Genomic DNA, 14,654 nt, shown 5'->3' on the forward strand with positions numbered 1-14,654 from the left:
CTCTCCACCATCATATCACTTGGCGGATTTTGAACTGTGTTTATATATATTTTTTCACACAGCAGCACACGGTAGGGTGAACCTTAGCGCGTTCATACCACCGGGGCTCCCACACTCCCACTCTGGTCCTGATGAAAGCCTGTCGAACACACATAAAGGCAGAAACATGTTGACCGCCATGGAGTGAACCCGGTCTGTTATTTTTTGACCCTCACTCCTTTTTATTTTTTTATTTTTTCCAATTAGCAAAACTATTAAATTATTTTTTTGACTCAATTGGGAATTTTAAATTCACTGTCACCACACACAATCCCGCTCCGCAGTAACCTGGCGTTGTAGCACACTGGGATGGCATTCGGCCATACCCAGTGGAGTTCGATGATGAAGCATGTCACCAACCAGGTTGGTGAGTGAGGGCTTTCATACATAACTTGTATTACCTCCTTAGGTCTGTTTTCCTCCCTATAACATATTGGGCAGGTTCTGACTCTGGAGACCTGTGCCTTTTGGATGGTTAGTGCCTTGTTGACACTACACTGACTTCGTTGGTTTGTAGTCTCAGTCTAACAGCCAGGTCTTGAATCCCTTCCTGAAGTGGGTCAGCAAGGATGAAGTGAGGAGGTGGAGGGGGAGGGTGTCCAGGCTTTGGCAGCGAGGTGGGAGGAGCGTCCTCTGGAGCGGCGGCTGCTTGGTAGCTGTGCGAGGGAGAGGAGAGCGGAGCGGAGGACCCTGGGAAGGTGTTGGAAATTCAGGCAGTGGTTCATGTAAGTGGGTCCTGGTGGTGGAGGGGTATGTAGGCATAGGTCAGAAGCTTGAATTGGCATCTCTTCTGTATAGGGCGCAAGTAGAGGTCCTTCAGGTGCTGGGTGATTTATGGGTCCTCTTGGGTAGGTTGAGGAGCAGTCTGGCTGCTGCATTCGGAATTGTCTGGAGTCTTATCATGAGCTCGGTGGTTTTACCTGCGTGGAGTGCGTTGTCGTAGTCTAGCCAACTGGTGATGCGGTCATGCGTCACTATTTTTCTTGTGCTAAAGGGGAGCCACTTGAAGACTTTGCGGAGCATGCGCAGAGTGTGGAAACAGGCTGGTAAGACAGCGTTGACCTTGCGTTTCATGGAGAGTTCACTGTCCAGGATGATGCCAGGGTTGCGGGGTTGGGTCTGAGTTCCGCTCGCCACCAGGAGTCGGTCCAGAGTTTGGCCTGTCTGTTGAAGATCAGGACTTTGGTTTTGTCTGTGTTGAGCTTCATGCAGTTGTTCTTCATCTAGCCTGCAATGTTCTTCATAAAGTTATTGAAGTTGTTTTTCATTGAGGTGGGGTCCGCTAAGAGCGAGAGGACAAGTTGGGTATCGTAGGAGATGATGTTGCTCTTGTGGGATCTGGCGGTGTCTGCGAGTGGTCACGCTACAGCATCCCAGGTAGTGCGTGCATATTTTAACTCCTCTACCAAACCTGCTTTTATTCCCGTTTTTTAATCTTGTGACTAAAGCTGTTTGTTATGTTGTAAAGTTTTGAATTTGATGCTGTTATAGAAAAATAAGGCACATACAGGACTCCACTCACGGGGCATCCCTCCACAACACTTCCGCTGTAAGAACTCGGTCTAGTGGCCACGGGGAAGTCAGCAGCTGCCTGCAGGGCTGATTGGCGGGTAGGGGCGAGGGACGAGGGGAGGGGCGAGGGACACCTAATTAGCGCGCTGGAGCCGACGGGCAATACAGAGAAACACGCTAAAGCATCCCAGGTGGTGCGTGCATATTTTAACTCCCCTACCAAACCTGCTTTCATTCCTGTTTTTTAATCTTGTGACTAAAGCGGTTTGTTATGTTGTAAAGTTTTGAATTTGATGCTATTATAGAAAAATAAGGCACATACAGGACTCCACTCACGGGGCATCCCTCCACACCACTTCCGCTGTACGAACTCGGTCTAGTGGCCACGGGGGAAGTCAGCTGCTGCCTGCAGGGCTGACTGGCGGGTAGGGGCGAGGGACGAGGGGAGGGGCGAGGGACGCCTAATTAGCGCGCTGGAGCAGACGGGCAATACAGAGAAACACGCTAAAGCATCCCAGGTGGTGCGTGCATATTTTAACTCCCCTACCAAACCTGCTTTCATTCCTGTTTTTTAATCTTGTGACTAAAGCGGTTTGTTATGTTGTAAAGTTTTTAATTTGATGCTATTATAGAAAACTAAGTCACATACCGGAGTCAACTCACGGGGCATCCCTCCACACCACTTCCGCTGTACGAACGCAGTCTAGTGGCCATGGGTGAAGTCAGCTGCGGCCTGCAGGGCTGATTGGCGGGGAAGGACGCCTTAATTAGCCCGTCCGCGCCCGACTGGGACCAGGCGCAAGGACCCCTGGCCTAACCCAGTCATACTCCGGGGAAAAGCGAAGGGCCCTAGAGCGCAGGGACCTCCCCCTGGATCCACAGGTAGAGAGTATACTCCTTGCTGAAAAACTCCTCATCACGCAGGGAGGAGGAGAGTGCCGCACTGCCCCAGATCCCCAAGGTCATAGGCCCTAGCTACAGTAAGCACCTAAAAATATTAGTACTCAACACGCGCTCACTCCAGAAGCTCTGCCTAGAGATCTTCACCCTCCTGCAAGAAGATTCTCCCGACATCCTAGCAGTCACTGAAACTTGGCTTGACGGTGACTCAGGGCCGGACATAGTAGCAGCACTACCCTCAGGGTACGACGCCCTATGGCACAATAGGCTGGATGGGAAAAGAGGAGGGGTGGTGGCGCTACTCTATAATAAACAACTAAAAACAGAAACATTGTCTGGAGAAAATCTGGAAGGAGCCGATATCTTAGTGGCTAAAGTATGCACCAACACTTCATGCCTGGCAATAATGGTGATATACCGTCCCCTGCGAGATTCCCCCCCGGTTCATTGACCACCTTACTGAAATTGTCACCGATCTATGCTCACGATATCAGCAACTCCTGGTGGTGGGGGATTTTAACTACCATTGGGACTAGCAACCGAGAGAGGCTCATGCCCTGCAGCTAGAGAAAACTATGTCCACACTGGGGCTGCAGCAGCTCGTGGACGCCCACTCCCACGAGAAAGGTCACATTTTAGACCTCCTCTGGTCCACTCAGCCACAGGTTAAATTGATGGATATTAAACCCTGTGGTTGGTCAGACCACTACTTGATTAGCCTCCAGATCTCCCAGGCTAGCCGCCCCATGCGCCCCCCTCCAGAATGGAAAATGGTATGTAGCTGGAACAAAATTGAGGAGGATAGCCTGGAGTATGCTCTGCGAGGCGACTCGCCAAGGAGTCCTAGGCCAGAGGATCTCAAGGAGAGGCGTGAATCCATCTCTAACCAACTGAGAGTAGCCATCAACAGGCTAGCACCGGCCCGTAAAGTAAGAGTTTAAAACAAGGGTAAGGGAGACCCCTGGTTTACAGAAGAACTAAGGGGACTGAAACGGACCCTCCATCAGTACGAAAGACAGTAGCGTCAAGCCTATGATCCTCAGGCGCTTATAGAGTATAGGACTAGACTAACCACCTACAAAAAATCTATTCTTATAAGAAATGCCGAATTCTATGAATCTAGGATTATGGAGGCAGACAACAAACAAAAAGAAACCTTTAGAATCCTGAAGAAGCTTAGCCGAAAGCATATGCAAGAAGCTCCCACCAGCCAGGAACACTGTAACAGGTTCCTGACCATCTTCCTAGACAAAGTAAAAGACATCCTAACAGACCTACACAACACCCCCATCAACCAGCTCGCCGTGGCTAGGGCGGAGCCACACGGGGACATGGAAGAGTCTATCACCTCTTTCCCAAGGCTTGACCATGAGTCTGTGCTCCACATTGCGACCAGAATTAAGTGAGGCTCTCCCGCAGAGCCATGTCAACCAAGGATATTCAAGTTGGCCCTCCCTGCGATTGAGGGAGAAGTCCTCACCCTGATCAATCTTTCGCTGAAAACAGAGAAGGTACCCATGAATTGTAAAGAGGCCAGAGTAACCCCCCTACTCAAAAAGGTGGGAGCAGACACAACCAACATGAAAAACTACAGGCCCATTTCCCAACTTCCTTTCTTGGCTAAGATAATGGAACAGCACGTCCTCAAAACCCTATTGATGTTTATAGAGGAACATCAGCTTCTTTGGGACAGGCAGGCCGGATTTAGAGCCCACCACAGCACCGAGCTGGTGATGCTGGTCGTTGCTGGACGAAATCGGGCTCACAGCAGACAGCAAGAAGCCATGCGCCCTGGTCCTCTTGGACCTCCCGGTGGTGTTCGACATGGTCAACTCTTGGCAAGAATCAAGGACATTGGTATCTGTGGGATGATACACCAATGGTCAGCACTATCGCCGCTTCTGTTTAACATCTATTTCAGACCGCTGGTGAGGGTCTTGGCTCGGATGGACTGCCAGGTGTTCAATTACGCCTTTGATACACAAATTATCTTACAAACAGAAAACACCTCAAGCCCACACACGTTTGCAAGATACACTTAGATTCGTGGTCAACTGGATGACGGCCAACTCACTTAAGGTTAACCCAGATAAAACGGAGATACTGGCCATCACTACAGGCAGCAACCCTTGGACCAACCACTACTGGCCACAGGAGCTGGGAGACACACCGTCACCAGCCCCAGTTGGAAAAAGCCTGGGTATTAAAATCGATGACAAACTCTCACTGACCAACCAAGTGGCCACCGTGATAAGGACCTGTGTGGGCTTGCTGAGGCAGTTAAGGAAACTATCACCCCTCCTTTCATTTTTGCACCATGCGGACGGTGGTGACCGCATTGATCATGTCGTACCTAGACTATGGCAATGCACTATACATTGGGCTACCGGAAAAGTTGCTAGTCAAACTACAAGTTGCGATGAATGATGCAGCTAGGCTGATCTTCAAACTCCCCAGACTCGCACGGGCCACTTCCCTGCTGCAAAAACGTAATTGGCTCCCCGTCAAACAGTGGGCTAGCTTCAAGGGCCTCTGTATCGCCCACAAGGCCCTCTATGGTCAGGCCCCAAGATACATCAAAGAGCGTCTGGGGAAATACGTCCCCGGCCGCACCCTTCGTTCATCCGAGGGAGGCCAATTGGCCTGCCCACGGTTTAACCACACGACTAAAGGAGGGCGAGCCTTCTCTGTCCTTATCCCGCAACTGTGGAATAAGTTGCCTAGCCACCTCCGGTTAGAAAAAGCCCTTCTCCTCGGCAGGAAAAAACCTGAAGATCCTCCTCTTCACAGAGGCCTGGGCATAACACAGACTGATCAGGGGCTAACATTCACTCATGAGGGCGGGCTGTGGCTACTCTCTCTCAGCGCTTAGAGACCTGCCGGTATTAAGCGCTCTACAAATCACAATTAACATAACATATAGATGTTGAGGCTTGGACTGAGTTATGAGCCTTGAGTGACGCTGCATATGGTGTGCTTAAGTTGTGAAGTGAAGGGGGGAGACAGGTTCTCTGGGTATGACTTGTGAGAAAGGATGTCATCCATCTGAGCGCGTTGTCTATAATTCCTGTCTGGCCCAGCCGATCAATGGGCGTGTGGTGGAAGACAGTGTCGAAGGCTGCGGAGAGGTCAAACAGGATCAGGGCTGCTGAATCGCCTCTGTCGAGTAGAATGTGGATATCGTCTGTTGCGGTGATGCAGGCTGTCTTAGTGCTGTTATTGGCTCTGAAACCTGATTGAGAAGAGTCCAGCAGGTTGGTTCTTTCCAGGTGTTCAGTGAGTTGGAGGTTGATGGCCTTCTTCAGGAATTTGGTGGGAAATGGGAGCAGTGAGATGAGACGGTAGTTCGGGAGCTCGCTGGGGTCTGCACAGGGGTTCTTGAAGAGGGGTCTAACCTTTTCGTGGTGATGGAGGCATTGAGGATGGTGGTGAGCTGGTGGCTGATCTGGTCTCTTCTGAGGTTAAAAAGTCGGTGGTCTCGCCATGCCTTTAGCTTATATTGGGGGGAGGGAGGGCAGGTTAGGGAGTTGGGGAAGGATACATGGGTCCCTGTTTTCCTTTCTTTATGCTTACTTTTATCTTCTTCTTTTACCTTTCCTTTATTGCTACCCCTGGCTGTCCCTGTATTTTGCCAATTGTATTTTGATTTGCGCCATTGGAACAAACACACAGACACTATCTACATCCCGTCAAAAAAGGAAACATAACTTAGTTATGAACATCCATGGTGACACGTTGTACACGAAGACTGAGATCTTGTACCATCCTTAAATGGCGATACAAACGCAAGATAATATTAAAATAGTATCACTTAATGTAAAGGGCCTAAATCATCCAGTTAAAAGGAAGAAAATCCTAGACTACATCCATAAACAGAAAGCAGATGTTATCCTTTTACAAGAAACCAAGCTAGATGCCAAACAAGTCTTTCCATAACAACCAATACACAGATAGAGCTTACTCACCAGCCGCTGGGGGAAAAAATGGGGTTCTCACACTGGTAACAAGGAAGGCTAGAGCAATAATAGAATCAACCTCGACCGATGCCCACGGCAGATGGGTGATCACCAAATTAAAAAAAAAAAAAACTCCCCACTATATATAGCAAATATCTGCGCACCCACAAATGACGACCCTGACTTCTGGACAGAATTAACAAAACAAATTAAATCTATAGAGGACTGAGAAACGCTAAAAATTGCAGGTGACTTTAACCTACTGCTCGACTTGAACTTAGATAGGAAGTCCAAATGCCAATTCAGACCAAATAAATCTCATAAGGCCTTAAAAGTCCTATGCAACAAATTCAACATGGTGGATGCATGGAGACTTCAAAACCCAACAGAGAGGGACTATACCTTCTATTCCTACCCAAACAACTCTTACTCACGTATCGATTACTTTGTGATATCAGGCAATGCAACTAGCAGGATAGACCAATCAACTATAGAGCCCAGGATCATATCTGACCACTCCTGTATCACCTTAACTATCACAGGCCCACCCCCCACCCCTGCTCAAAGAACCCTAATGGAGGTTCAAAGACGTCCTCAACTCTCTGCAAACTAAAACAATGATTGAGGAGGAGATTAGAAATTTCTTAATAGAAAACAAAGTTAACAACACCTCACATCTAACAAGATGGCAAGCCCTAACAACCACAATCAGAGGGGTAATAATTAAAATCAAGTCAAATATGAATAAAGAAGCCAACGCCAAGTTAATGAACCTAGAAAAAGATATAGCAAATCTGGAAAAAGAACACATACTAAGCAATTTCCCCCAGACTCGAAATAGAATACTAAACATGAAATAGGAGTCTGGATAAATAAACAGAAAAGCCTTTGCCTCTGCGAGTCCAATAAAGCAGGGAAGTCGTTAGCCTCGTACCTCAATTTCAAGATACAAAAGCAGGCCATCAATTTTATTGAGGACAAGAGTGGTGCGATTCAACCAACCCACCTATAATTGCAGACACATTCAAAAACGTCTACCAAAAACTGTATGACGCTAATGCTAACATTAAACGGCTAAAGAACACAAAATACCTAGACGAAATATCACTCAATTCCCTAACAGAGGAAGAGATGACCTCGATTCATGGACCAATTATTGCACAGAAATTGACAACGCAATTAGAAAACTAAAAACGGAAAGCACCAGGCCCAGACGGCTTTAATGCCACCTTCTATAAAACTTTCGCTGACACACTAAGAGAGCCCTTACTAAATCTATATGACCACTTTGCCTCTAAGGGACAAGTTTCAGGTACCCCAGCAGAGGCCATCATAACAGTAATCCCCAAGGAAGGTAAAGATCCCCTTCACACTAAAAACTACAGACCTATCTCATTAATAAACGTTGACAGTAAGCTCTACGCGATAATTGCTAAATGCAGTGCTTTAAATGGGGAGAAATAAGTGCAGGTACTCATTAAATTGAGCTAGGGGCGTGGCTAGTGGGCGGGGCTAGAGGCAGGGCGAAACATGGTGATAGACATTCCTATTGAGCATTCATTTTGCCCTTACATTTCTGTTGATAGTAGGTTTAAGCTTCCCATATCTGCAGATTAACATCTGGATATGCTAATAGAGGGTGGTGTGAAGATCTGCTGGGAACAGGCCCTAAATCATAATAGGAGCGTTTAAATGAATGTAAACCATCAACAGCACTATTCAGGCTAAAATCCAGTGTGCCTCAGAACAACAGAGACTTTAGAATAGCAGCATTAATAATGAGTTCTACACCAGTTGCAGGACATATCAAAACATGTGAGTAATGTTTCAATATAAACAAAATGTGTCAACTCATTACACAAAATAAAGGCCAAAAACAATATGTTATTCTTTCCTTGTTTTTGCAATATTTGCAGCTTCTTACTACCACACTGTTCTTACGTGGTTACATTTGGCACAATACCTGTATATTCTAGAGTGCACACACACACATTCACACAGAAACAAGCAGACACGCACACACAAAAGCATTCCACGGATTTCTTTGAAACTACCTACTGAGTGTCCTGATTCTCTTCCTGTCTGAGCTCCACACGCACGCACACACATACTTTCAAAAAAGTTTCAGTTGAGGTTATTCCTGCATTACTTCACAGCAAGGACAGTGTGAATGTGATTGACAAGGCAGGGCCTGCTCTATCAAACACAGCAGGACGGTGACATTTTCAACACCCAGGCATCCCTTGCATAACGAAAATGAGCCGCTTCTGAATGTTTTAGCAGTGACTCAGCTAAGAGCTAGGGAGGCGCTTTGGTTGTTAGAATGCGTACAGATCTGCTCCGCTACGGTACCCTCGAGCTCAGCAGCACCAGCGTCAGTGACCTTACCTTCATGAGTACCGGTACTCTCCTTGGCAGTGGAGAAGTGCCGGTACTCAGATCGGTAAAAATGAGAAGTGCTGGTACTCAGTACCGGTGAGTACCGTCCCATTTAAAGCACTGGCTAAATGACTAGAAAAACATATTTCAACTTGGGTAAATCTCTCATAGACATGCTCATGACACTATACGGGGCCCCAACAGCAAGGGTACGAGCAGGAGATGCAATCTCCTCTAGCTTCCCACTCAGACAAGGCACAAGACAAGGATGCCCGCCTCTCCTTCCCTTTTTTTACTCGTGATACAACTGTTTTTACAATATCTGAGGGAAAACAAAGACATTGCAGGCCTATCCTTCTGAGAAAAAGTGATCAAGGTTACTACGTACGCAGATGATGTCCTAGTTATCTCGGAGAAGGCGGATGATGCTTTTTCGGCGCTTATGAAGTTGATACAAAACTTCTCAAATGTCTCAGAATACACACTGAACAGGGAAAAAATGGAAGTCAAGTTACTTAACAGTCATGGTAGTAAGGATATACTAGGAAATTCAGGCTTGACTTGGCATACTGGTACAATTAAATACTTGGGTCTGGAGTTCACCAACAACCTCATCACCACACTAAAAGAAAATTTAAAAATATTAATAAAAAAATATTTGAACTACTGGATGGATGGTTACCAAAATTTGTATCCTGGTGGGGCAGAGTAGAGACACCCAAAATGATGGTTATCCCCCTCATTAACTACCTAATCAGCATGCTTCCGATGAAACTTTCAGAAACATTTCTTATGAACATAGACAAAATCATCAACAGTTTTTTATGGCAGGTGAAGAAGCCAAGAATCTCCTTAATTAAACTAAAACAGAATAAAGACAAAGGAGGGGTGGGTCTCCCAAATTTTAAAGCATATCTAACAGCGTTCTTATGGAAGCAAGGGGCAGCTTGGTTTATCAAAAACCCTATGTATCCGCCGCGGTGGCTAGAAGTGGAACGACATCTAACTGAGGGTATCCCCCTGCCTGCATTAATGACAATGAACTTATCCTCTCTCCCCCACTCCAAATACATTATACAAAATACTAAGGAGGCTCTCTTCCAATTAGAGAAACTCGCAAACGTCAAATTAAAAATTTCTGACATGACATCATTATGGCACAATCCAACAAACAGATAGATGGCCAGACTCAATTCAGGCAGGACTGGTCCAATAAAGAAATTAACTTTATTAAAGACATTTACGATAACTCCCTCCCGAAACCCTTCTCAATATTAAAGACAGAGAAAGAACTGGATGCAATTGACGTATTCAAATTCCTGAAACTCAAAGTACAGATTGCAAAACTGCCCCTAATAATGGCACCTCCCTCACTCCCCGCTAAGTTGGCCCTGTATAATGCTGTGGGACTCATGGAATCTATAGTGCATAAACTACTCATACCAGAAACCCTCCAATCTCATAAAGAAAATGAGAGAAAATGGGAAAAAGAAATCAATACAAGCTCGACCAAGTTTGACTGGGTGCAAATATTTAAGACTCCCTTCAGGAACAAAATCTCACCCACACTCTCCCAAACTAAGTTTATGATTATCAACAGAACCTACTGGACACCAAGCAGACTGCACAAGACTAACCTCATTGACTCCCCTATATGTTGAAACTGCAACGAACAGGTAGGCGACCTCTCACACATACTGTTTTATTGCCCCCTTCTCCAAACACTCTGGGATAGGATTTTTGAGTGCATCAAAGACACCTTTCATATAACACCATGTAGAGAGATCTCCTATATTCTACTGGGCCCTCTAGTTCCCTTACTGAAAAATTATAAATACAGTGATCTGCTAGACCTAATGCTGACTCTGGCGTGTAAAGTCATTTTATGTCACTGGAAGAATTATAGAGGCGTCTCACACAAAATATGGAAAGAAAAGCTAACCTTCCTTAGGGTCGCACACAACCTGACTCTGCAACTCTCCCTGTGGTGCGCTCCACACACCAATCTATGAAACGCCCTAGATACATCAAGCCTCATCTTTAAACCTCCATGAAGAAGTGAAGATACCAGTACTAACAATCCCTCTACCGTCTACCGCAAAAGGTACATGGCCCCATACTGGACTTATCAAACAGGAATAATTGCACCCTCTGTTGATTAATGTACACTAAGTAGTTCCATTGGCTACCTTCTTCCTTTTTCTCCTTATCTTTTCCTCTTTAATCCCTTTTCTGGTTTCCTTCATTTATATATCATTTATTTATTTTCCTCACAAAAGAAAAGCATCCATAAAGTTCCCATAAGAAGATTATGATGAAGCCACTGAAACCCTTACTAATTGTGAGCCATGCCCTGAGGATGATGTTTAACTGACAGCTATTACTAAGTCTGTATCATATCTGTACATTCATAACAGCCAGAAGATGTTAAAACTATCTTAGATGTTTACAAGCATATTATGCTTTGCATAACTGTCACATAATGAATATGTCACCAATACCTGTGACAAACTCTATGTATCAGCAATATGAACAACCCTTCTACAAATAGGAAATGTACTGCTTGGAACCTTTTGTATTTTTTTTTTCCGTTGTTAAAATGCTCAATAAAAACGATTGATTTAAAAAAAAAAAAGTCGGGAGCATGGGTCGGTGGGTGCTCCCAAGTGGATGGAGTTTATTTAAGTAGTTGTGTTCGGTGTGCTGAGTTGTTCCCATGAGCTGAGCAAGTGGTCGGCGGTAGTGGTCGTTGGGATGGTGAGGAGGTCGGTAGGTTAGGTTGGGGATCGAAGTTTGTGTAGATGGTTGCTGTCTTGTTGTGGTAGTGGTCAGCGAGGGCGTCACAGAGTTGCTGTGAGGGGGGGTATTGAGTTTTAGATGCCCGAAGGGTGGGTGAACTGTCTGAATGGCTCCAGGACATGATAGGGATATCTAAAGTAGGAAATAGTTGGGAGAAGACAGGATGAAATCATTTGAGGCGTTAGTAGTGGAGTTCTCATTTCACCAGTCTCAGTGATGCAGATTCCAAAAACTGACGTGCTAAGCTGACATGCAGCAATCTGGCTGATATTCAATAACGCCCTGACTTAAAGTGTGTATTATGTTGAAAGCTGTGAATAAAATATTATTATGATGTACCTCTTTGTATGCTTAATTATTTTTTCTCAAATTAGGTCTGTAGGGCTCTGAAAATGAGTATTTAATATTTTGTAATATTCTTACTCTTCCGTTACTGTGCTGCATAATGAATAACAATGCTGTACTTGCACAGCTCACCACTATGGTCCCTAAAGTTACTATTGTCCCTCAGAGTCCCTTTGCTCTCAACCAATACCTACTTTCTGTGATTTCATTCAGATTTAAGATCACAACGCTAGACAAAAAAAGATATGTACATTGCAGAAATACTTGTTGCATCATTTTGTGTTCTTTTCACCTTTGCACAGGGCAAATGTGAGAAGCAAGTGCAAGATGTGATTGAAAGATTTTGGGATTTCATTGATAAGCTCAGCATCAACACCTTTGGTAGGTAGAATATTTCATTATTGCATTACATTCAAATGAAAATTCTAATTGAAAATATATCACAACACTATTGCCCATTTAAAATGGTCCATTATCAATTGTTTTGTTATCTACTTCACCCGTGATAAAGTGCACAAACTATTTACCACATATAGATTTCAGTGCCTTGACGAAATGCAGAATGTAGTTGACATCAGAAAGCACATATTTCAAATTAGTGTCTTCCAGGATGCACAAAATGTGTCTATCATACTTCAGCTAGCCCTCGAAACAGAAATTGGGCATGTCAAAGCATTTGGCACAGATTTATAGGTACCAACTATACTATATGAAAGCTGTAAAGAGCGTCAGCATCACTGGTCACCTATCTGAGAAGGAAATTGATAGTAGATATATCATATTTGTTTATATACCAGTAAGATTCACACTATTCCCAGCGCTATTAATAGGGTGGTGCTTATAGGCCCTGTGGCAACTGCATACATCACGATGGTGAATGAAAACAATGTTTTCTTCTGTAGCCTCTACATTTGGATGAATGCAGTGTTATGCAAAACTGACACGAGGTAGCACTTAAAATGAAATCATATTAATTTGTGCAGAATGCAAATGTAGTACCTGAAATGATTAACTTCCCATGCAGTCAAGAGTGAAACACAGTCTAGCACACAACATCAAGTAGCAGAATTAGTTGATGATTTTAGCTAATAAATAATAGTTATTCTCAAAGTGCTTATATACGAGGTACTACGGATTGCAGTAAAGCTGAGTTCAGATGGAAAGCCTTTATATGCCATGCCCCAAGCAGGTACTTAGCTATCATTGCTGCAGGAGGTGCAGTGGCATTTTGTCCAGGAGTGTGCAAAACACCCTGCACCCTATTTATGAGCCTTCCTTTATCCCACCATGTACATGGGACACATTTAGTCTGCTTTTATTAGTGCCTATGGTTCCATTGCCATGGTACCATTGCTATGCTAATGGTCTCAAGACCTGAAAACATTGGCAGCTATTCAGAAAAGTGAAATGGTCAGTTTAGGCAAAAACCTAACTGGCCTGTAGTTTTTATCAGTGCTAGCCATCAAATTCAAAGTAGAGGCTTCCAAAGGCTAGCCAGAAGTGGATTCAAGTTCCAGGGAATGGAAGGAGGAGGAAATAGTTTGTAGCAAGTGAGTCCAAAATCAGCTGTTTTCAGAAGATTAATTAAGGTTAAGTAAATGTAAGAAGATGCCCCACAGCGCTCACAGGAGAAAGTCCAAATGACTCTCCAACTGTCAGCCGGTTGGAATGCCTCATATCAACATTCTAGAGCTACAACTGGTAATAATAGTAGCAACACATTAAAGAATACTATATGACTTTTCCCCTTATCAACAATGAACCCCAAATTCTACAAAAAACACGAGAAAATGAAAGAAAAAAACTCAAAGTAAAAAAGCGCATAACGCACAATATAAAAATAAAACATTATTTAAAGAGTGTACACAGCAGTCCAGAACTGACATTAATCTGGATTAAGTATCAACATAGCAATTAAAAAATGAATGATAAAAACAAACCATAGAAACAAATTGAAACTACTAGGCATACTTCTGGTATGAGAACTTTTGTGGAGAGACAAAATACTGTCCACCTTCCTCATAAAGCCACAACATTGAGCGTACAGCATTGTTAGTGATCGCCCACTGAACACGCTCAACCAATACACGGTTCATTTGTTCAATTAAGCCATTAGTTTATAGGTTATATAGTGTGCTTTTAAGGCGCTTAATGTCACACTGCTTCAGGAACAAACTTGCATCATTACTGACAAATTGAACACCATTGTCAGAAACCAATCAGGGTGGGAAACCCTCTCTTCAGAAAACATCCTGCAAGAACTCAGTCTCATTTCTAGAATTAGGTTATCTCAAGAAGCGGACTCCAGGCCATTTTGAATAGTAATTGATTAAAACCAAGGCAAAGCGCTGATGACTGGGTAGAGAATTGAAAGACCCAGACAGGCCAATGCCGACCTGTTCTCAGGGCTTGGATGGTAAATCGATAGGTTACAGGGAAGGATTTCACACCTTCAGCCCCTTCTCACAACTTATATAGAAAACACAATCACTCACACAATCATCAATATTCCAGTCCATGCGAGGTCACGAGAATACTACCCATACACTTCGTTTTATGAGAGTTCTCCAAAGATTACCTTCATGGGCACTGTTGATCATTCTACCCCAAAGAATTTTTGGGGGCACCAATCTCTCTCCACTCATGAGAATACCATCTTCAACTTTAAGCTCAGGTGCAAATGTCACAGAAGAATGACAAAACTCAGTAATACTCTTTTCCTTG

The 14,654-nt window shown here is 44.3% G+C and overlaps 1 protein-coding gene across 1 annotated transcript in view; it reads left to right on the plus strand.

Moving 5' to 3' along the window:
- The window catches only part of ADAM17 (ADAM metallopeptidase domain 17), a 597,876-nt gene that overhangs the window by 520,390 nt on the left and 62,832 nt on the right, over positions 1-14,654 (plus strand). Inside the window, exon 16 of the mRNA XM_085610726.1 lies at positions 12,233-12,311. Within this exon, the coding sequence (XP_085466852.1) occupies positions 12,233-12,311 (79 nt within the window). The remainder of the gene's footprint in view (positions 1-12,232; positions 12,312-14,654) is intronic.

Source organism: Triturus cristatus, chromosome 6 (assembly GCF_964204655.1).
Source record: "Triturus cristatus chromosome 6, aTriCri1.1, whole genome shotgun sequence".
NCBI classification, from domain to species: domain Eukaryota; kingdom Metazoa; phylum Chordata; class Amphibia; order Caudata; family Salamandridae; genus Triturus; species Triturus cristatus.